The 25,202-nt window shown below is 38.2% G+C and overlaps 1 protein-coding gene across 1 annotated transcript in view; it reads left to right on the plus strand.

Moving 5' to 3' along the window:
- The window catches only part of Dnajc15 (DnaJ heat shock protein family (Hsp40) member C15), a 103,876-nt gene that overhangs the window by 53,445 nt on the left and 25,229 nt on the right, over nt 1-25,202 (plus strand). Inside the window, exon 4 of the mRNA XM_004650994.2 lies at nt 17,188-17,264. Coding sequence (XP_004651051.1) covers nt 17,188-17,264 — 77 coding nt within the window. The remainder of the gene's footprint in view (nt 1-17,187; nt 17,265-25,202) is intronic.

Consider the following 25,202-nt stretch of genomic DNA (forward strand, 5'->3'; position numbering starts at 1 on the left):
CCTCTCATTATATCCTTTAGGAGTTTCTCTAATTTACTGATTTCATTTAAGTTTCATAGTCATTTTATTCTGGTATGTAAACCTTATTCCTGTTTTTGATAACTGTAATATAATTAGTGGTATTACATTAACTTTTAGACAAATTGTTTTCTATCTTTTTTTGTTTTGCTTTTTTGAGACAGGTTTTCTTATGGGCTTGAACTCTTAATCCTCCTACTTCCACCTTCCTAGTGCTGGGATTACAGCATTTGCCACCATACCTCAGTATACAGTACAGGCTGACTTTGAACTCCCTCAGTCATCCACTTCATATCCTCATTGCTGGGATTACAGGCATGTACCACCCCACCTGATCCAGTTTTCCCTTTCTACATATTTCTCATTTATTCAATGAACATTTAGTGAGTACTAACCATTTACTGGTCCTTGTGTCAGGAGTTGGAACAGTTGGTAAAATAACAGAGCCAGAGTTCCAGTGTTCATAGAGTTTATCTTCAAATTTGAAATTAGTTTCCTTGTACCACCACTCCTGATAATCTCAAACATCAATTTATAAGATTCCAACTATGAAATCCTGTGGAGCTGTAGTTCTACCAGGATTATAGCTACTCTGTTGAACTTAATGTATGTGAAGAATGGAAGATAATAGGTACCTACAGGCTACTATGTGGCCACAGAAGACTACAAAGAAGATTCACGGAAGTCCTGCAGGATCAATATTAATGCCTGGGAAATGGAAGCAGATTTAGAAAAGATCAACTTGGTTTGCAACATTTGAGAATAATCACTTGTTTTCTCAGTGTTGTCCCACAGGATGACATACTGACAAATAATTAAACTTAGGTTAAAAAATTGTAAGAGATTTTCCAGATGTGTGATTGTATGTCATTTATACTTAGTAGAGATTTACTTTGTTTTCCTATTTATACTTGAGTAGTCTAAAGCACTAATAGACATTGAGTGTTCATTTAGTTAATATTCAATTAACACTTACTACATGCCAGGCATTATAGGCAGCAGGACATATTCATATATTAAAGATATCCTCTAAGAACTTACATTTTGTGTCTTAGTAGTAATAGTCCAATAATAAACTAAGATATGTAATTTCTAAAATAGTTAAGTGCTTTTTAAGCAAATCAAGTCAGGGTCAGAGTCTAACAAATAAATAGCAGAGAGGAATCATTGAATTGGATAGGCCATACAAGACCTCTGAGAAGATGTGGAAACAGGTCATGTGAACTTCTGAAGAAAGCTTTCTCTGTGGTAGAAACACTACAGAGGTCCTCAGGTAGGAATGACGTGAGCAACAAAGATAATTTAGTACAGTCTGTGGAGGGATGACTACTAAGTGGGACCCAGATCCCTGAGCATCTAAGAGACTATGACAGAGCCTTTACATTTTTCTCGAGCAGGGCCCACCTGCTCTGAGTATAAATTAGAGTGAACCAGAGAAGGGACTACTTAAAGGAGACTGGTGATAGATTAATGGAAACAGTGGCCAAATTCTTTAAGCAAATGTTAGCATTGCCTTTCCATATTTATCACTAATAAATGGAGATTATTTTAGAAATTATATCACTTCTGTTTCTGTGAATTTCATTAGATATATGTATACCATAAATAGAAATTCCTAAGCTGTGTGTAATATCTATGTTATTTAGTATTTGTAAGAAGAGAACAAAAAGTAGAGGCTTAGAGTAGGCAGGGTAGATTGTAATGGGTGGCATGTGGAGTCTGTAATCTGCATTTTGTGAGGAAAAGGAAATGACATAACACCCCCTATTTCTTTCTCTCTTTTCGGGCCTCACAAGAGGAACATGGCTTGATAAATGGGGCTTCTCCTTTTTTACCCCCACAAAATATGATTACAGTTTTGAGTTGAAAATTTTTAGAATATTCTAATCATCATCATCAGTATTTTCATTATCATAATTACCCCTTGGTGAAGATACAGGTTTTTAAAAATTATTCTTTAAATATTAATCACTCCTGGGAAACTAAAAATTGAAATATGTGCATACTTTCTCTTTACACTAATGAATCCCAAATGTCACACTTTATAAACACAGCATTTACAATGATTTGATTTTGTAAATATTAATATTTGGACTAAGGGGTTACTAAAAAATAGGGGTCATAATTATCTACTGTTAACTATCTAATTCTCAGGGCACAGTCCAAGGTCCATTGGGTTTTCTATTTATTATTGACATTTACTTCATCTAAATTTTAATATTTTATTTTATTCTTATTATTTGGTTTTCTGCAGTAGGGTCTCATGCTAGCTCAGGGCAACCTGGAATTCACTATGTAGTCTCAGGGTGGCCCTGAACTCGCGGTTCTCAACAGTCCTCCTACCTCTTCCTCCCAAGTGCTAGGATTAAAGGCGTGTGCCACCATGCCCAGCCTTATTTTGTTATTTTTTTAATGGGCATGCTAGGGCCTTCAGCCTCTGTAAATGAACTCCAGATGCATGTGCCACCTTGTGCATCTGACTTACATTGGTTCTGGGGAATTGAACCTGGGTCCTTTGGCTTCATAGGCAAACACCTTAACTGCTACCCCAGCCCTAATATTTTATTTTTATTTATTTATTATTTTTGTTTTTGTTTTTTGAGGTAGGGTCTCACTGTGGCCCAGGCTGACCTGGAATTCACTATGTAGTCTCACACTGGCCTCGAACTCATGACAATCCTCCTACCTCTGCCTCCCAAGGGCTAGGATTAAAGGCCTGCGCTACCACTTCCAGCTCTAATGTTTTATTTTTAAATCTCATTCTTGCTGGTTGTGGCTGTGCACGCTGGTAGGATATTGCTGAAGAGACAAAGGTAGGAGGATCAGGAGTTGAGGCCAGCCTGAGCTACACATTTTTCACACCCCCCCACACACCTCACCATACCACAGCCCAAATACTGCCACGTGCAAAAAAAAAAAAAATCTCATTCTTTTCTAGCTCATATATTTTATCTTTCTGGAGCACAGCTTAGAGTGCTTTGTTTAAAACCTGGCTATGGATGGTGAATATATGTTTTTCTCAGTTAAACAGGTTTTGGTTGTTGCTGTTCTTACCACTAGGTCGTTGAAATCTAGCCAACATGAACTTTTTTTTTCTTTTGTTATTTCCTTTTTTTTGGTTTTCTGAGGTAGGGTCCTGCTATAGTCCAGGCTGACCTAGAATTAACAATGTAGTCTCAGGGTAGCCTCAAACTCACAGCAGTCCTACCTCTGCCTCCCGAATGCTGGGACTAAAGGTGTGTACCAACACGCCATGCTTGAAACTTAGATTTCTATGCACAGATTAAACCTCAGTGCCTGCTCTCCTGAGTTCCTGTGTACTTACAGCCTGATATTTTGCTGGGTATCTTTCTTTTTTTTTTTCAAGGTAGGGTCTCACTCTAACCCTTCTTCTTTTCCTTTTTTCTTTTTTTTTGCCTTTAAAAAATTTATTTGCAGGAATGGTGGTGCACACCTTTAATCCCAGCACTTGGGAGGCTGAGGTATGATTACTGTGAGTTCAAGGCCAGCCTGGGACTCGAGTGAGAACCTACCTCAAACAAATTATTTTTATTATTTATTTATTTTTGATACAAGGTCTCACTATAGCTCAGGCTGACCTGGAATTCACTATGTACTCCCAGACTGGCCTTGAACAGAGAGATCCTACTACTACTGCCTCCCAAGTTCTGATATTAAAAGATATGCCACTATGCACACTACCCTTTTATTTTTAATTTTTTAAAAAAAACAATTTCCATTTTCTCTTTTATAATATTATTTAATAAGTAATATGATTTAATAAATTTAATATATGATTTCATAAATAATATTTATTTATTTGAGAGATAGAAAGAGGAGACAGGAAGAGAGTGAGTATGGACAATCCAGGGCCTCCTGCCACTGCAGATGAACTCCAGACACTTGTATTACTTTGCATCTCACTTTATGTGAGCATTGGGGAATTGAACCAGGGTCATTAGGCTTTGCAAGCACATGCCTTTAACTGTTGAACCATCTTTCCAGTCCTAATTTTAATTTTTTACTGACACTTTTCATACATGAACATAGTTTGATTATAATCCCCTTTCATTACCTTTGTTGGCCCACTTTTCTATCCCCCTTCCACTAAACCCCCTTTTTCCCCTCAACTAGTCTTATTTTGATGTGAGGGAGGGGGGCTCCTCCCTAATCCATATTAAAATGTTGATGGACCCAGTATTGGGCAGATCTTGTACAGGTAAGAACAACTACTATAATTATGATTTTTTTTTTTTTTTGAAGTAGGGTCTCACTATAGCTCTTTTTTTTTTTTTGGTTTTTCGAGGTAGGGTCTCACTCTTGTCCAGGCTGACCTGGAATTCACTATGGAGTCTCAGGGTGGCCTTGAACTCACGGCAATCCTCCTACCTCTGCCTCCCGAGTGCTGGGATTAAAGGTGTGCGCCACCACGCCCGGCTCACTATAGCTCATTTTGACCTGGAACTAACTCTGTAGTCTCAAGCTGGCCTCGAACTCATAGTGATGCACATGTCTCTGTTTCCCAAGTGCTTAAATTAAAAGCATGCACCACCACTTCTGGCTTCACCAGTCATGAATGCAACACCAATTTCTTATTAAGAAGACAGCATTCTAAAACACTCCTCCCCATCCTCTGGCTCTTCTGTCTCTCTCTCCCCCCACCCCTCTCTCTCTCTCACTCACTCACTCTAGCTCAGGCTGACCTGGAATTCACTATGTAGTCTCAAGGTAGCCTTGAACTCACAGTGATTCTGCCTCCCAAGTGCTGGGATTAAAGGCATGTACCACCACACCATGCTTTAATTCTCTTTTTTAAAATTAGTTTTTATTAATTAGGAACTTTACTATGTGGACAAATCATGTGTTGATCCTGTTCCCTTGTGTTAGTCTCTTATATCCCCTCTTCCCCACCCCCATTCCACTGAGGGCCTTGGGGGGGGGCTTACTGCTCTTCCCAGTGGGGTTGTAAAATGCATTAGTCTCTGTTGGAGGGCAGGGGCTATGTTTTAGGATACCCCTTTCTACCCTGTGGCTGTTATAGTCTTTCCTCTCCCTCTTCTGCAATATTCCTGAGCCTTAGAGGGTGTGTTAGAGATGTTTCATTTTCACTGAACATACATTAGTCACTCTTAGCACTTACATGAGTTTTGAGTCTCCCCAATAGTCATCACCATCTGCAAAAAGAAGCTTCTGTGATTGAAGGTGAGAGCAGCACCAACCTATGAGCATAAACAAATTTTTATAGGGCAGTTTGATGGGCTCAACATACCATTTGGTCAAACAACAGTACTAGTTCCCCTCTTGGTACTATGATATTTCCAGCAACACACTTTTCAGTACCAGACATGAATCCTCTTCTGTGAAGTGGGCCCAAAATCCAATCAGAGAGCAGTTGGTTACCCATATAAGGCTTACCACTGTTGCACTAGAGGGCACATCTTGCCTGGCTGTTTGGTTCAGTAACACACCAGGTGGGTCCATTGCTGATTTAGCTGTTGATGATTGTTCCCCAGCAGCCTGCATAGGACTTTTTAGCACTGTGCCAGCTAGCCTGCAGGGAGGAGGTTTCTAGCTCAGCCCCAGCTGATTTCTCACTGTCCTACAACCAGAGAATGTGCTGTCTTCAGCAATAAGGTCTTTCCATCGATTTCTGGTGGGCAACCTGTTGTTTTGCTTTTCTTTCTTTATTTTTGTTGGGCTTCAGGTTTTTGCTGGTACTTGTTTGTAGTTCTGAACGTTCTTAGAGTTTTTCTTTATTGTTAATATAATACAATTTTATAAGCATTCTTATTTGTCCCTACAAGAATTTTTAGTGATTTATAACTTATTTCAAAATTGTCTTCTGTAATATCTTCTTATGATTTTTCTTAATGATTTCATCCTATTAACTTCAGAATTTCTAGAATACCTATTAGAATATTAGAAAGGTTTAGGACTTTTGAGTCTGTTCTCTATGTCTTAAAATTTTATCCCATTTTTCTGCTCCTTTATTATTTATTTATTTTTCCTCTACATTCTCTAATTGTTCCCACAGTTAGATTCTACCAGGTAGGATTTTAACAGTAGCTATTCTGCAGTCAAATGCTCTTCTACTAAGCTATACCCCCTGCTCTTAACAATGGCCATTCGGTTACACAGTCATTCTGAATTTTTATTTTTTTTAATTTAATTTTTATTAACATTTTCCATGATTATAAAAAAAATCCCATGGTAATACCCTCCCTCCCCCGCCACACTTTACCATTTGACATTCCATTCTCCATCATATTACCTCCCCATCTCAATCATTATACTTACATATATACAATACCAACCTATTAAGTACCCTCCTCCCTTCCTTTCTCTTCCCTTTATATCTCCTTTTTAACTTACTGGCCTCTGCTACTAAGTATTTTCCTCCTCAGGCAGAAGCCAAATCATCTGTAGCTAGGATCCACATATGAGGAAGAACATGTGGTGCTTGGCTTTCTGGGCCTGGGTTACCTCACTTAGTATAATCCTTTGCAGATCCATCCATTTTTCTGCAAATTTCATAACTTCATTTTTCTTTACCGCTGAGTAGAACTCCATTGTATAAATGTGCCACATCTTCATTATCCACTCATCAGTTGAGGGACATCTAGGCTGGTTCCATTTCCCAGCTATTATAAATTGAGCAGCAATAAACATGGTTGAGCATGTACTTCTAAGGAAATGAGATGAGTCCTTTGGATATATGCCTAGGAGTGCTATAGATGGGTCATATGGTAGATCAATCTTTAGCTGTTTTAGGAACCTCCACATTGATTTCCACAATGGCTGGACCAGATTGCATTCCCACCAGCAGTGTAGAAGGGTTCCTCTTTTCCCACATCCCCGCCAACTTTTATGATCATTTATTTTCATGATGGTGGCCAATCTGACAGGAGTGAGATGGAATCTCAATGTAGTTTTAGTCTGCATTTCCCTGATGACTAGTGACGTAGAACATTTTTTTAGATGCTTATATGCCATTCGTATTTCTTCCTTTGAGAATGCTCTATTTAGCTCCAAAGCCCTTTCTTTTTTTTTCCGAGGTAGAGTCTCACTCTGGTCCAGGCTGACCTGGAATTAACTCTGTCATCTCAGGGTGGCCTTGAACTCATGGCAATCCTCCTACCTCTGCCTCCCGAGTGCTGGGATTAAAGGCGTGTGCCACCACGCCCGGCCAAAGCCCATTTTTTGGTTGGCTTGTTTGATTCCTTATTATTTAACTTTTTGAGTTCTTTGTATATCCTAGATATTAATCCTCTATCAGATATATACCTGGCGAAGATTTTTTCCCATTTTGTAGGTTGCCTCTTTGCTTTTTCACTGTGTCCTTTGCAGTGTCAAATCTTTGTAATTTCATGAGGTCCCAGTGATTAATCTGTGGTTTTATTGCCTGAACAATTGGGGTTGTATTCAGAAAGTCTTTGCCAAGACCAATATGTTGGAGGGTTCCCCTACTTTTTGCTCTAGCAGTTTCAGAGTTTCAGGTCTGATGTTAAGGTCTTTAATCCATTTGGACTTAATTCTTGTGCATGGCAAGAGAGAAGAATCTATTTTCATCCTTCTGTAGATATATATCCAGTTTTCCCAACAGCATTTGCTGAGGAGGCTGTCTTTTCTCCAATGAGTATTTTTGGCATTTTTATCAAATATTAGGTGGCTGTAGCTACCTGGACTTACATCTGAGTCCTCTATTCTGTTCCACTGGTCTACATGTCTGTTTTTGTGCCAGTTCCTGCTGTTTTTGTTACTATGGCTCTGCAGTAAAGGTTGAGATCTGGTATGGTGATACCACCAGCCTTATTTTTGATGCTCAGTATTATTTTAGATATTCGAGGTTTTTCGTGATTCCAAATTATTTTTTGGATTGTTTTTTCTCTTTCCATGAAGAATGCTTTTGGAATTTTGATAGGGATTGCATTAAACGTGTAGATTGCTTTTGGTAAGATTGCCATTTTCACAATATTGATTCTTCCAATCCAGGAGCAAGGGATGTTTCTCCACTTTCTAGTGTCTTCTGCAATTTCTTGCTTGAGTGTTTCAAAGTACTCATTGTAGAGATTCTTTACTTCCTTGGTTAGGTTTATTCCAAGGTACTTTATTATTATTTTTTTTTTTTTGATGCAATTGTGAATGGGAGTGATTCTCTGATTTCATCCTCTGTGTTTGTTGTTAGCATATATGAAGGCTACTGATTTCTGTGTATTTATTTTGTATCCTGCTACATGGCTGTAGGTTTTGATCAGCTCTAACAGTTTGCTAGTAGAGTCTTTAGGGTCCTTTATGTATAGAATCATGTCATCTGCAAATAATGATAGCTTGATCTCTTCCCGTCCAATTTGTATCCCTTTTATGTGTGTCTCTTGCCTTATTGCTATGGCTAAGACTTCCAAAACTATATTAAATAAAAGTGGGGACAGTGGACACACTTGTCTTATTCCTGGTTTTAGTGGAAAAGCTTCCAGTTTTTCCCCATTTAGTAATATGTTGGCTGTAGGCTTGTCATAAATAGCTTTTATTATATTGAGATATGTTCCTTCTATTCCCAGTCTCTGTAGGACTTTTATCATGAAGGAATGTTGGATTTTGTCAAATGCTTTCTCTGCGTCTAATGTGATCATGTGATTTTTGTCCTTCAACCCATTTATATTATGTATTACATTTATAGATTTACATATATTGAACCATCCCTGCATCTCTGGGATAAAGCCTACTTGGTCAGGGTGAATGATCTTTCTGATAAACTCTTGTATTCTGTTTGCCAATATTTTGTTGAGAATATTTACATCTATGTTCATGAGGGAGAGTGGTCTGTAATTTTCTTTTTTTGTTCTGTCTTTGCCTGGTTTCGGTATCAGGGTGATCCTGGCCTCATAGAAGGAATTTGGTAGAATTCCTTCCTTTTCTATTTCCTGGAAAAGCTTAAGAAGCAATGGTGTTAGCTCTTCCTTGAAGGTCTGGTAAAATTCAGCAGTGAATCCATCTGGGCCTGGGCTTTTCTTAGTTGGGAGATTATTGATAACTGTTCGGATCTCCATGTTTGTTGTAGGTCTATTTAAGTGATTAATCTCATTTTGATTTAATTTAGGTAGGTCAAATACATCAAGGAAATCATCAATTTCTTTCAGATTTTCATACTTTGTATGAGAATTCCCTATCAGCTCACTGCCGCCCCCCCCCCCTTTTGTTTTTTCAAGGTAGGGTCTTGCTTTACCCCAGGATGACCTGGAATTCACTATGGAGTCTCAGGGTAGCCTCAAACTTATGGTGATCCTCCTACTTCTGCCTCCTGAGTGCTGGGATTAAAGGCATGCATCACAACACCCAGCCTACCCTAGTTTTTGAGTGAATTGTTTGATTTTTTTAAAAAAAAATTTCCTTTCCTTTCCTTCATTTTTTTTATTGACAGCTTCCATAATTGTAAACAATATCCCATGGTAATTCCCTCCCCCCCCCACTTTCCCCTTTGAAACACCACTGTCTATCATATCCCCTTCCTCTCTCAGTCTCTCTTTTATTTTGATGTCATGATCTTTTCCTCCTATTATGATGCTCTTGTGTAGGTATTGTCAGGCACTGTGAGGTCATGGATATCCAGGCCATTTTGTGTCTAGCAGAGCATGTAGTAAGGATTCCTACTGTTCCTTTGACTCTTACATTCTATCCTCCACCTCTTCCGCAATGGATCCTAAGCCATGGGAGGTATGATTGAGATATTTCAATGCTGAACACTCCTCTGTCACTTCTTCTCAGCACCATGGTGCCTTCTGAGTCATCCCAAGGTCACTGCCATCTGAAAAGAGAAGCTTCTTTAATCAAAAGTGAGAGAGTATCATTAATATATGGGTTATGAACATTAACCGAAGTGCTTACTAAGCACTTTGGTGAGCATAGTTTATACATTTAGCCAGACAACAGCACACATTACAACTCACGGGATCATGACTTCCCCTGTCATAGGTTTTCAGTTTCAGGGATGTATTCCCTCCTATGGAGCAGGCCTCCAGTCAAATTAGAAGTGGTTACTTTCCCCCATAACAGACATGCTACTATTGACTTATTTGGCCTGGCTGGCCAAATTTAAGGCTTGCAGTTTCTACTGTTTAGTATCTCCGCTGGTGATTTCTCTCTTTCCCATTGAACTGCATGCAGTGTAGCTTTTTCCAGCTTTCTGTCAGGTGACCCACATGGAGGAGGTTTTCAGCTCAGCCTTAGCAGGATTTCTCAGTGACCTTGCAGTCCAAGTATGTGGAGTCTTCAGCAATAGGGTCTTACCATCTTTTTCTGGTGGGAAACCAAGGGCCTCGACAATGGCCTGTAATGTATAAGCGGCATCAGGGACCTCCCTGACCAACAACTCACTTGAAGGTATCCCATCCCTGGCACTGAAAATTTTCTAGTAACAGTCTGTGGCTTCTGAGTGTTCCATTGTCCAAAAAAGTAAGTTTCCATATGAACTATTTATATCCTCTTAGATTTTGATTAGACCTCCCTCTACCTTTCCTTTACTCAATCTCTTCCCCTGACCTCACATAGGCCTTTTCACCCCTGTTAATCTGTTCTTCTACTACATATGTACAATACCATCCTATTAATCCCCTATCCTTCCCTCCCTTTCTATTCCCTTTATATCTCCTTTCTAGTTTACTGGCCTCTGCTACTGAGTTTTTTTTTTTTTTTAACCTTTTTTATTTATTTATTTAATTCATTTTGTTTGTTTTTCTTTCTTTTTTTTTTGTTAATTTCCTCCCTCCCCCCCCCACACACACACTTTCTCCTTTGTGCTACTGAGTTTCATTCCTACTCACATAGAATTCTAATAATTTGTAGCTAGGATCCACATATGAGAGAGAACAGGTGACCTTTGGCTTTCTGGGCCTGGATCACCACACTAAGTATAATACTTTCCAGATCCATCCATTCTCCTGAAAATTTCATAACTTCTTTTTCCTTTATTCCTGAATAGAACGCCATTGTGTTAATGTGCCGCACCTTCATTATCCACTCATCAGTTGAGGGATATCTAGGCTGATTCCATTTCCTAGCTATTGAATAGAGCAGCAATAAACATGGTTGAGCAAATATCTCTAAGGGAGTAAGATGAGTCTGTAGGATATATGCCTAGGGGTCTTATAGCTGGTTTATATGATAAATTTATTTTTAGCTGTCTCAGGAAGCTCCACACTAATTTCCACAAGGGCTGCGATCAGATTGCATTCCTATCAGCAGTGTAGAAGGTTTCCTCTTTTTCCTCATCCTTGCCAGTATTTATTGCCATTTGTCTTCATGATGGTAGCCATTGTGACAGGAGTAAGATGGAATCTCAACGTAGTTTTTGTTTTTCAAGGTAGTGCCTCTCTCTGGTCCAGGCTGACCTGGAATTAACTATGTAGTCTCAGGGTGGCCTTGAATTCATGGTGATCCTCCAACCTCTGCCTCCCGATTACTGGGATTAAGGGTGTGCGCCATCACACCTGGCCTCAATGTAGGTTTAATCTGCATTTCCCTGATGGGTAGGATGTAGAACTTTTTTTTAGATGTTTAAATGCCATCTCTGTTTCTTCTTTGAGAACTCTCTATTTCCATAACCCATGTTTTAATTGGGTTGTTTGATTACTTATTCCATTTTTTGAGTTTTTTGTATATTTTGCATATTAATCCTCTGCCAGATGTATAGCTGGCAAAGATTTTCTCCCATTCTGTAGGTTGCCTCTTTGCTCTCTTCACAGTGTCCTTTGCTGTACAAAAGCTTAGTAATTTCATGAGGTCCCAGTGGTTGATACATGGTTTTATTTCCTGAGCAATTGGGGTTATATTCAGAAAGTCTTTGCCGAGACCAATATGTTGAAGAGTTTCCTCTATCAGTTTCAGAGTTTCAGGCCCAATATTAAGATCTTTGATCCATTTGGACTTAAGTCTTATGCATGGAAATAGATAAGGATCTATTTTTATCCTTCTACAGATACATAACCAGTTTTCCGAGGACGATTTGCTGACGAGGCTTTTCTCCAATGTGTGTTTTTGGCATTTTTGTTGAATATCAGGTGGCTATAGCTTATATGCGGGTCCTCAGTTCTGTTCCATTGATCTATATGTCTGTTTTTGTGCCAATACCATGCTATTTTTGTTATTATGGCTCTGTAATATAGGTTAAATTTACGTATGGTGATACCACCAGCCTTATTTTTGTTGCTCAAGATTGTTTTACACATACAGGGTTTTTTGTGTTTCCAAATGTTTGTTCTATTTTCGTGAAGAGTGTGCCATTAGAATTTTGGTGGGGATTGCATTAAATGTGTAGGGTGCTTTCAGTAAGATTGCCATTTTCACAATATTGATTCTTCCAATCCAAGAACAAGGGATTTCTTTCCATTTCCTAGTGTCTTCTGCAATTTCTTGCTTGAGTGTTTTAAAGTTTTCATTGAGATCTTCACTTCCTTAGTTACGTTTATTCCAAGGCACTTTTTTTTTAATGCAATTGTGAATGGGAGTGATTTGTTGATCTCATTCTGTTTGTTTGTTGCTAGCATATAGGAAGGGTACTGATTTTTGTGTGTTTTATTTTGTATCCTTGTATATAGCTCTAACAATTTGCTGGTAGAGTCCTTAGGGTCGTTTATGTATAGAATCATGACATCTGCAAATAGTGAATACATGATCTTTTCCTTTACAACTTGTGTCCCTTTTATGTGTGCCTTTTACCTTATTGCTATGGCTAAGACTTCGAGTACTATACTAAATAAAAATGGGGCTGGGCATGGTGGTGCATTTCTTAAATCCCAGCATTTGGGAGGCAGAGGTAGGAGGATCAAGACTACCCTGCGACTCCGTAGTGAATTGCAGGTCAGCCTGGGCTAGAGTGAGACCCTACCTCGAAAAACAAACAAACAAAAAACAAAACATAAAAAAGTGGGGAAAGTGGACATCCTTGTCTTGTTCCTGTTTTTAGTGGAAAAGCTTCAGGTTTTTATCCACTTAGTATTATATTTGCTGTAGGTTTGTCATAAATAGCCTTTATTATGTTGAGCCATGTTCTTTCTATTCCTAGTCTCTGTAAGATTTTTTCATGAAGGGATGTTGGATTTTGTCAAATGTTTTCTCTGCATTTAGTGAGATGATCATGTGATTTTTGTCCTTCAGTCCATTTACATAATATATTACATTTATTGATTTGTGTATGTTGAACCATTTCTGCATCTCTGGGATAAAGCCTACTTGGTCAGGGTAAATTACCTTTCTAATACATTCTTATATTCTGTTTGCCAATATTTTGCTAAGAATTTTTGCATCTAAGTTCATAAGGGAGATTGGTCCTTAATTTTCTTTTTTTTTTTAATATTTTTTGTTCATTTATTTTATTTGAGAGCAACAGAGACAGAGAGAAAGACAGATAGAGGGAGAAAGAGAGAATGGGCGCGCCAGGGCTTCCAGCCACTGCAAACGAACTCCAGATGCGTGCGCCCTCTTGTGCATCTGGCTAACGTGGGACTTGGGGAACTGAGCCTTGAACTGGGGTCCTTAGGCTTCACAGGCAAACACTTAACCGCTAAGCCATCTCTCCAGCCCCTTAATTTTCTTTTTTTGTTCTATCTTTGTCTGGTTTTGGTATCAGGGCTTCATAGAAAGAGTTTGGTATGATTGCTTCTTGTTCTATTTTATGGAAAAGTTTAAGAAACATTGGTGTTAGTTCTTCCATGAAGGTCTGGTAAAATTTAGCAGTGAATCCATCTGGGCCTGGGCTTTTTTTAGTTGGGAGATTTGTTTGTTTGTTTTTTGGTGTAGGGTTTCATTCTAGCTCAGGCTGACCTGGTGTTCATTATGCAGTCTCAGGGTGGCCTTGAACTCACAGCGATCCTCCTACCTCTGCTTCCCGAGTGCTTGGATTAAAGGCATGCACCACCACGCGGGGCAGTTGGGAGATTTTTGATAACTCTTGGATCTCCATACTTGTTATAGGTCTATTTAAGTGGTTAATCTCATCTTGGTTTAATTTAGGTAGGTCATATAAATCAAGGAAATCATCTGTTTCAAATTTTCAAACTTCTTGGAGTATATGTTCTTATAACATGCCTCTATGAGTTTTTAATTTCTCTGGTATCTGTTGTGATGTTGCCTTTTTCCTCTCTGATTTTATTAAGTTGTGTCTCTTCTTTCTTTTGGTCAGATTGGCTAAGGGTTTATCAATCTTGTTTATCCTTTCAAAGAACCAACTCTGTTTAATTGATTGTTTGGATTATTTCTTTGGTTTCTATTCCATTAATCTTTATTATTTCTTCCTGTCTACTGATTTTCGGTTTGCCTTTTTCTTCTCTTTCCAAGGCTTTAAGGTGAAGCATTAAGTTGTTTACTTGCCACTTTTCTAATTTCTTGCTGTTTTTTTTTTTTTTTAAAGCTTTTTCTCCCATCAGCTGCTTTGGCATGGTTCCTATCCCGCCATCCAATTTCTTTCTTTTTTAAAAAAAAAATTTATTAGCATTTTCTGTGATTATAAAATAATATCCCATGGAAATTCCCTCCCCCCCACACTTTCCCCTTTGAAATTCCATTTCTTAATATAGGCACTTAAAGCTATAAATTTCTCTCTTAGGACTGTCTTCATTGTACCCTAAGGTTTTGGTTTGTTGTGTTCTCATTATCATTTGGCTATGATTTTTTTTTGATTTCCTTCTTGATTTTTTCATTGACCCATTCATCATTTAGCAGTGTTTTGTTTAGTTTTCATGATTTTGTGTATGCTCTATAGCTTTTCTTGCTATTGATTTGTAGTTTGAGCCCATTGTGGTCAGATAGATAGAGTGTAAGGAATTATTTCAGTTTTCTTATATTTGTTAAGATTTGCTTTGTGACCTAATATATGGTCTGTTTTAGAGAATGTTCCATGTGCTGCTGAAAATGAGTATTCTGTAGCATTTGAATGAAATGTCCTGTATATATCTGCTAGGCCCATTTGTTCTGTGACCTCTTTTAATCCAGATGCATCTCTGTTTATTTTTTGCCTGGATGACCTGTCATTTGATGAGAGTGGGTTGTTGAAGTCATCTACCCCAACTGTGTTTGGTGTTATCTGTGACCTTAGTTCTAATAGTAATTGTTTGATGAAGTTGGGAGCCCCCATGTTAGGTGCATATATGTTTAGGATTGTAATGTCTTCCTGTTGGAGTGTTCCTTTAATCAAAATAAAGTGACCTTCCTTATCTTTCCTAACTAATGTTGGGCTGAAGTCAACCTTATCAGATATTAGGATAGCAACCCCTGCTTGTTTTCTAGGCCCATTTGCTTGAAACACCGTTTTCCAATCTTTCACCCTAAGATAGTGTCCATCACTGTCTTGGAGGCAACAAATTGAAGGTTCCTGATTTTTTTGTTTGTTTGGTTTTGGTTTTTGTTTTTGAAGGTAGGGTCTCATTCTGGTCCAGGTTGACCTGGAATTAACTATGTAGTCTCAGGGTGGCCTCGAACTCAAGGTGATCTGATACTCCTACCTCTGCCTCCTGATTAAAGGTGTGCCCCACCATGCCCATCAGATCCTGATTTTTAACCCAGTCTGAAAACCTGTCTTTTGGTTGGGGTATTGAGGCCGTTGATATTAAGAGTTATTATTGAAAGGTATTTAGTTACTTTTCTTGTTTTGTAGTTCCTCTGGTTTTACCTTTGTTCTCTTGTGTTAACTAGAATGTGAGTATTATTTGTTTTTTTCCAGGTTCCTTGTATGTGTGTTTTTCTTTCTCTTCAGCATGGAGGATCCTGTCAGTTATTTTCTGTAGAGTTGGTGTTGTTTTCAAATATTCCTTTAGCCTGCTTTTGTTGTGGAATGTCCTTATTTCTCTGTCTGTTTGAGCGGATAGCTTTCCAGGATAAAGTAACCTTAGTTAACAGTTGTTATTGTTCAGAACTTGGAATATATTTCAGGCCCTTCTGGCTTTTAAAGTTTGTGTTGAATAATAAATAATAAATAAATAAATAAATAATAAATGCTGTGATCCTGATGGGCTTGCCTTTGTATGTGGTTTGGTTTTTCTGTCTAACTTCTTTCAATATATTTTCTTTGATTTGTATGTTTGATAGTTTAATTATAATATGGCAAGGAGAGGTTTTTTTTCTAGGGTTTTTTAATTTGTTTGTTTGTTTTGGTGTTCTAAAGGCTTACTGTGTCTGCTTTGGCATTTCTTTCCCAATTTGGGGTAAGTTCTTCTATAACTTTGTTAAAAATGCCTACTGTGCTTTTGGAGTGAAATTCTTCTTCTTCTACTCTACCCTGAATTCTTATATTTGATCTTTTCATAGCGTCCCAAATATCTTGAAATTCCCATTCATACTTTCGTATTAGTTTGTCTTTCTTTTTGTTGGATATTAGATCTGCCACTTGGTCTTCTAGATATCCTGTCTTCTCCTTCAACCATTCTGTTGGTTAGATTTTCTAGAGTTTTTTATTTCACTGACTATGTTCTTCATTCTTAGTATTTCTGACTGGTTTTTCTTTATTAGTTATATTTCCTTATTTATGTTTTGACCACCTTATTTTAATTACATTGGTTTCCTGTGTCTTCTTTCACTCCTGTCTCATATTTAGTCCTCAATCTAGCTAAAGTTTACTTTCAAAATACATGTAAAATCTGACCACTTTTCACACCTTTTAGGCTACCACTTTTGTCCATTGTCTCTTACTAGATTGTTGTCCTATTCTGCTCTCCACAGTCATTCCTCTCTAACCCTCCTCTCCTCCTAACACCCTTGCAGCCTCTCCTGGCTTGCCTGTTAACTTACATGAAATCTTGACATCTTTCTCTGTTGGCCACTTTAGTACGGAAAAAGATATATTTCGTAACCATGTTAAATGACTCAGTCAGGGTTTTCCAGTGAGAAACATACTTCAGTACTTAGAAAAGTACTGGCATTTTGCTTGTATTAATCTTCTGTTTCTTCAGTTGTATTTCAGTGTAGAAAAATTAATGCATCTTAAACTGAAAAAAAATTGTTGACATCTTCAAATGTTCATCTTGGGTAGAATTTCTTGAAAAAACTTCTTGTGGTCCTTTGCTCCCTGCAATTTCAAGTTGACTTCTAGTAAAATGGCATTGCTCTTCCTACAGCAGTGTGATGGGGTTGAGGTCATGCTACCTCATGCATGGAATTAATTATTTCTTGCTCTTTCCTGTGCAGAGCCTTTCATCCTACTATAAAGGAGGATTTGAACAGAAAATGAGTAGGCGAGAAGCTAGTCTTATCTTAGGTGTAAGGTAAGTGTGCTGCTGAAGTATTCATTTTGTTTTAGAGTTAATATTGTGTTGAAAAGTGGGAAGAAAAATTACAATAAGTTTGTGTTTATGTTTAAAGTCACAAATAAAAAAAGAGGTTATTTTTTTAAATTTTTTTGTTATTTTTATTTATTTGAGAGCAACAGACACAGAGAAGAAGAGGCAGATAGAGAGAAAGAGAATGGGCACGCCAGGGCCTCCAGCCACTGCAAATGAACTCCAGACACACATGCCCCCTTGTGCATCTGGCTAATGTGGGTCCCGGAGAATCGAGTCTCAAACCGGGGTCCTTTGGCTTCTCAGGCAAGCGCTTAACCGCTAAGGCGTCTCTCCAGCCCAAGAGGTTATATTTTTGCCTTTTAAAACTTGAGATGTAAATCAGTGATAGTTAGGATGTTCTTTGCGGTCTAAGAAGAATACCTAAGTTTTAGGTAAATCAATGAAGATATTTCTCATTGTGACACTGAATTCGCTTTGACTGGTTTATAATTTGATGCCTGTCAGATTTTAATTATGATGCAGATTTTGTTTCACAATTCTTTTTTTTTTGCAATTTGGTAAATACCATTTTTTTGTTTCATTTTGGTATTTGTTATCTAATTTTGGAAAGTATAGTAGAAAACTTAATGATACTTTGTGATTCCTATATGATTATTATTTACCAGCTAATGTTAGGAATGTTTTCTCCTACCATAGAGGTCCCAGAAACTTTATTCATTTTACTTATTTGTTTCTGGTGCTCAGGATTGAACCCAGGGCCTTTAACATGCTAGATCGGTGGTCTACCACTGAGCTATATTCCCAGCCCTTGGATTTTTGAGTTAGGGTCTCACTGTGTAACATAAGCTGGCCTTGAACTTGTGATTTTTCTGCCTCCACATCCCAAATCCTAGGTTTCCAGGTGTGTATGCATTTATATTTTTTAAGTTGGTTATAGTATATCATGTACAGTAAATCTCCTGATGAGTTAATCAATGTTATTAAGCACAAGAGTTGATTAAACTTTTAATCTCATATAGGTCAACCCAATCTTTAAACCAAAGTGTTTTATTGATTTTTATGACCTGGTAAGGAAAAAAGGAGTGGGGGCTTATTTTAACTTGGTTTTTTATTTCAATTAAAGTAACAGGAGTTTCCTTATCAGTGAATAGAACATAAGAGGTGTTCAGCAAAGGGGCCATAGTAGATAATTAGCTAACTATTTGTATTAGTCAAGGTCCTCTAGAGAAACAGAACTGATAGAATGAAGAACATATATTATAAAGGGGATTTATTAGAATAAATTACAGGTTGTGGGCTGGGCATTCCAAAAATGGGTGTCTGTATGCTGAAGAGTCTGTGAACACAGTAGCTTCTCAGTCCACAAGGTGGATGCCTCAGCAGTCCCAATCTTGTACCGAAGACCTGGAGGAATCCTGTAGCCCTGGCCTTATGTCCATGTGAGAAAGTTGAAGAATTTGATTTCTGATGTCCAGCAAGGACAGCAGCAACAGGGTAAATGCATGTACCAACAAGTAGCACGGACAGCCAGCCACAAAGCTTCTGTGTTCTTTTGGCACTTCTTTATATATAGTCCACCTCTAAAAGGGCCACCCATTCTGGGGGATGTTCTAACTCTCCATCCTGGAAGCCTTCCTGAAACCACAAGTTGACCACAATGACAGAACTTACCCTTCCCACTGTAACTTGCTTAATATTATTCAGATTGTTATTGTTACTACTCCTAGACTTTTTGGCTTTCATAATATATCACTCATAGACTTGATAAAAGTATAAGACACATTATAAAACCTAACATAAATGTTCTTAAAGCCATCCATTTAATATTATCCAGTGCACCAATGTTCTTAGGACAGATAAAAATAATTTAAAAATATTTTCCAGTTCTCTTAATATACATGATGATTATAGTTATTTTTTAAAACTTTTATTTTGATTGATTTAGAACGTGTATGTGTGAGAAAGAGATAGAAAGAGAGAGGCAGATACAGAAAGGGAGAGAATTGGCACACTAGGGCTTCCAGCTGCTGCAAACGAGCTTTAGGCTTATGCACCACCTTGTGCTCTGGCTGACATGGATTCTGGGGAATAGAACCTGGGTGCTTTGGCTTTGCAGGCAAGTGCCTTAACTGCTATGCCAGCCCTAAATTTTTATCTCTTATGAAAATTCAGTAGTTAACAGATTATGAAGTCAGGTGCCCTTGGATGTACCAGTGTCCCTACCCACTAAGTTTCTGACCTTAGTTTCGTCATCTATGAAAATATGTTAGTTTCTCTTGCATAGACTTGTTGTGAAGATTAAATTTAGGTATGATTAAGCTGTTTTTACCACAAAATATAGCACGTGGTAGCCGGGCGTGATGACATATACCTTTAATCCCAGCTCTCAGGAGGTAGAGGTAGGAGGATTGCTGTGAGTTTGAGGGGAGCCTAAGACTACATAGTGAGTTCCAAGTCAGCCTGATCTAGAGCGAGACTCTACCTCAGTAAATCAAAAAATTGGGCGTGGTGGTGCACACCTTTAATCACAGCACTTGGGAGGCAGAGGTAGGAGGATCGCTGTGAGTTCGAGTCCACCCTGAAACTACATAGTGAATTCCAGGTCAGCCTGGGCTAGAGCAATACCCTACCTCAAAAAACAAACAACAACAACAACAAACCAAACATGATGACTACTCAGTAAATATAAATATCAGTTTAGCAAAATGAATCCCAACTTAGCCACTGCATTGAGTGGTCTTATCAAGGTAGTTTTAGCTTTTTGCCTTTCCTTTTTTTCACTGTGTACTGAGGTTAATATATTATCCTCTTACACTAACATAAGAATGATATGATGACAGTCTTTTTAAACAAGTGCCTAGCAGTTAGTTAACAGATGGAAAATAAATGTTGGCTCCTCTCTCTTCACATCAGCAGAAGCTAAATATTTGTCCCTAACATAGTAAATTAAAATATGAAATTAAATGACCTGCTGCCCTCTGGCCTCCTTCCCTTCTGCCATCAGCTGGTGAGTGAACCCACAGGCTCCTGTGTACTAGGCGAGTGCTCTACCACTGAACTACATACATCTCCAGTTCCTCAAGCCCTTTCTTTTGATATGCAAGATGTGAATGCATTACTGTGGTTTTGTTTTCTGTGGTCACTGTCTCTAAACTATGGGGACTATGTAATAAGGTAGAAGATAAAATGGAGCTGAGCCTGTTGATACCAACTTAAATAAAAATACTGTGTGCTAATGGAAAATTCTGTAAATTCTCACCTATTTCACTTATTGGTGATTATTTGCTAAGATTCTTATTTCAGTTAACATTGGGTTTTCCTTTACAAAACAATTGCTTTCTGTACTGCGACTTACCACTACAACAAAAAGCCCTGGGGCTGCCCAGGAATACTATTATTATATCTGGTATTATCTAAAATGATACAAATCTATGATTTTAAACTTTGTAAAAATGTATATGTTTAGGTTAAATGTCATTCAGTGGTAAATAAACTGTTCCATTTGTTAAAGGATTGGGGAATATTACTAAGTTCCCCACATCCTATTCCTTCTTTCTCCCCCTAGCACAAAGTACTCCAGGAAGTAGTTTGAAATCTGTGATCTAGGTAGCATGATATTTAAAATTACACTTGCAATTTTATAGTGAAATTATGTACTGAAGATATATCACAGCTACATGTAATTTTTATGCTTTTCAAAAGCTAGGATTCTCCTATCTTTAATGTTTATAGCAACAAACCAATATATTAAAAATTAGTAAGGACCTAGAGACAGTATAGCGAAACCAAAAATGACAGGACTATACTCTGCAAGTAAGACAGACTACATCCTTCATCCTCAGTTTACCACTAAGAATATAATTATCATGATTATGTAAGTGAGCCTTTCTTCTTTATGCTTTGTATTTTAATCTAGTTTGGTAGTTGGCAGACCTCAGTTGACATAATACTTTATAAAATTTTATGTGTAGAGATGTGAAACTGTCTTTTTGTAAGCAATATAATTGATTTTCAAGGATGATTTTGACTGAAGTGATTTTTTTCAGACCTCATGTTCAATTGAAACTTACTATTCACAATGAGAACCTCAATGCATCATCAGAAAATGTACAATGGAAGTTTTGGGGGTTACTATATATATATGGCTTCATTATCTAATGATTAGCTTTATGAAGTAAGGCTTTTAAAGCCCCTTTTTTAATTATTTCTTTACACTCTCATACACATATATATTTGGACCATATTTATTCATTATTACTCCTTCTTTTATTCTTTCTCCCACCTTTCCATACCCCTTCTTCCCAACTAATCCCTTTTTCACTTTCATGTCATTTGTGTGTGTGTAACCCTTCATTAGGGTTGCTTACATGAGCATGGGTAGGAAGTTACTTACCAGAAGCTTCATGGTGGAAGAACAGTTCCCCTTCCCCAGAAACCATGAAGCTCCTAGGGCAGGAGTGAGATCTTGTGATGGAATGTTGACAGGCTCTGTTGTGAGTTCATGAGGGTAATGGCCATGCCATGCCCAGAAAGCAGCTCCTCCCCATCTTTTGGCTGTTAACTTACTTTCTGCCTCCTCTTTTACTTCATTCCCTAAGCCTTTGAAGAGGTCTTGGAGGAGGTGGTACAGATGTTTTATTTGAGTCCGAGGGCATAATAGTCACTCTGTACACTTCTCTGGTTTTTCGAGGTAGGGTTTCACTCTAGCTCAAGCTGACCTGGAATTCACTATGTAGTCTCAGGGTGGCCTCAAACTCATGGTGATCCTCCTACCTCTGCCTCCCAAGTGCTGGTATTAAAGGCATGTGCCACCACGCCCAGCTAACTTTTGCCAGCAGTGTGCATCTGCATTAACCTTCACTCAGTACAAAGAGACACTTCTGTCATAAAAGCTAAGAGTAGCACTAATCTGTAGGTGTAAACATAAAAATTTTGACCACTTGTTCATTTAGCCTATGGCCAGTAGTAAATTCTCCCCAAGTGCCTATGACCATGCTAGCTTTGCACTTTTAACCAGGTTTACACTTCAGGCATGAATTCTTTCCTGGGAAGTGGGTCTGAAACTCAGTTAGAAAGCAGTGGGTTACTCCTATAACAGTCATACCACTATTTTATGAGTGGGGACATCTTGCCTGCTAGAATAGTAGTGAAGCCCAGCATCCACAGCCGGTTAAGATTGTTGATTACTGTCCTTGCACTCTGCATAGCACCTTCCCTCACTATAAAGGCTAGTTTTCCCTTGTGTAACTTTATAACTTTATAATACAACAATCTTTTATATTAGCACTTTCTAATATGGAGCCATTGTTCTTTAAAGAGTCCACCTTTTTATAGTTGTATTCTTTTGGAGGGTGCTGTAAAATACATTAAGCTCCCATTGCACATTCAATCTGAGATAGTATTTTAAGATACAATCCCAGTGTCTGCCCCTAAGTAATTCAGAATCTATGGAAGGAGAAATGCTGACTATATACAGAACAACTAGAAAACATAACTAATAAAAAAGTGCTAGGAAGCACCAACAAGGGAATAATAAATGTAGAGTGGCCATAGGAACTTAATAATACTGGAATTTTTCATAATAATATGCTTTTCATTTCTTTTGTAAAGACTGTTTTCATGTATCAATGAGAGGGAGAGAGAGAATTATAAGAGGCATGCCTGGGCCTCTTATAAATACATACACATATGCCACTTTGTCTGGCTTTATGGAGGTACTGGAGACTCAAGCTGGCAGGCTTTGCAAGCAAGAACCTTTTAACTGCTGAACCATGTTTCTAACTCCCCCCTCCCTTTTTTGAGATAGGGTCTCACTCTAGTCTATGCTGACTTGGAATTCACTATGTATTGTCAAGCTGGCCTTAAACTCATAGTGATCCTCCTACCTCTGCCTTCTGATGCTCAGATTAGAGGCATGCACCACCATGCCTGGCAGAGAAACAGAGAGAATGGGCTCACCCGGGCCTCCAGCTGCTGCATACTTAACTCCAGATGCATGCGCCACTCTATGCACCTGGCATTACATGGGTTCTGGGGAGTCAAACTCAGGTTGTTAGGTTTTGCGGGCAAGTACCTTAGCCACTGAGCAATCTTTCCAGCCCTCTTCATTTCTTTCTTTTTTTCTGTTTGTTTGTTTATTTATTTTATTTGAGGTAGGGTCTTGCTCTAGTCCAGCCTGAAGTCTCAGGGTGGCCTTGAACTCATGGTGATTCTCCTACTTTTGCCTCCTGATTTTTTTTTTTTTTTTTTTTTTTTTACGAGGGAAGGTCTCACTCTAGCTGAGGCTGACCTGGAATTCACTATGTAGTCTCAGGGTGGCCTTAAACTCACTGTGATCTTCCTACCTCTGTCTCCCGAGTGCTGGGATTAAAAGTATGCACCACCACGCAAACAATTAAACAATATAGTATTCATAGCCCTTGTACAGTATATAATTGTTACTTTATTAAAATTTAGTAGTCTTTGTAATTAAACAGTGTTTGTCTGATCTACCTACACAGCCAAAAAGTTAAGTTTTAAATGGTCCCCCAGAAAACTGTACACAATCAAAGGGGAAATTATTAAGTATTTGTATAAAAAATACTTGTTCATTTACCTATGGAAGAAATATTTTATATGCTAATTCCTCATTAATAGTGCTTTCATGGGGGATATAAGAGAACTCTTGAGTCATAGACCTTAAATTCAAGATTCTCCTGCCTCAGCCTCCTGAGTTCTGGGAATAGAGACATGTGTCACTGTGCCAGGATCTGTTATTTACCTGCAGGAGGTGCCAGTAGTGTGTACTGACCAAAAAAAAAAAAAAAAAAAAAAACAACCTGGTAAGCATTGAATCAAGGATTGACAATTGATCTCAAGGAGAAGGCATTATTCAAAATAGATCTTGTGGATCATTCCCTGTTCATTTAGAAGGGTAAGCCAACCTCTGCATATTCAATTGACACAATGAGCTTTCTAGTCATTCAAAACATGTTAGAAAGATGGATTGTATTCGAATCTTTTTTTTCCCAAAAAAATTTTATTAACAGCTTCCATGATTATAAAAAATATCTCATGGTAATGCCCTCCCTTCCCCCACTTTTCGCTTTGAAACTGCATTCTCCATCATATCCCCTCCCCCTCTCAACCAGTCTCTTTTACTTTGATGGCATGATCTTTTCCTCCTCCTATTACAATGGTCTTGTGTAGGTAGTGTCAGGCACTGTGAGGTCATGGATATCCAGGCTATTTTGTGTCTGGTGGGAGCACGTTGCAAGGAGTCCTACCCTTCCTTTGGCTCTTACATTCTTTCTGCCACTTGAATCTTTTTAAAATTAATTTATTTATGAGAGAGAGAAGGAGAGAGGGAGGGAGGGAATGGGCACACTAGGGCCTTTAGCCACTGCAAATGAACTCCAAATCCATGTGCCACTTAAATCATCTGGCTTACATGGATACTGGGAATCCAGGTAGGGTCCATAGGCTTTGCAAGCAAGCATCTTAACTATTTAGCCATCTCCTCAGGCCCTGTATTTGAATCTTAATACATAATAATAAGTAATGTATTGTCATAAACATCCTTTAATCATTAAAGTAGGCCTAGGAGATGTGCTTCTTATATATGAGAAAATTATAATTCAGTTTAACCAAGACAAATTTCATAGCTAAAAGTGGTAGAATTAATATTTTGAACTTATATCTAATAACTAAAATTGCATGCTTTTTAGATCCTACAGTCATTCTTTTGTTGTTGCTTATTTATATTTATTTATTTGAGAACAACAGAGAGATAAAGAGGCAGAGAGAGTATGAGAATGGGCGCATCAGGGCCTCTAGCCACTGCAAACTCCAGATGCATGTGCCACCTTGTGCATCTGGGTTAGGTGGGTACTGGGGAATTGAGCCGCGAACCATGGTCCTTAGGCTTCACAGGCAAGCACT

Source organism: Jaculus jaculus, chromosome 3 (genome assembly GCF_020740685.1).
Source record: "Jaculus jaculus isolate mJacJac1 chromosome 3, mJacJac1.mat.Y.cur, whole genome shotgun sequence".
In the NCBI taxonomy this organism is placed as follows: domain Eukaryota; kingdom Metazoa; phylum Chordata; class Mammalia; order Rodentia; family Dipodidae; genus Jaculus; species Jaculus jaculus.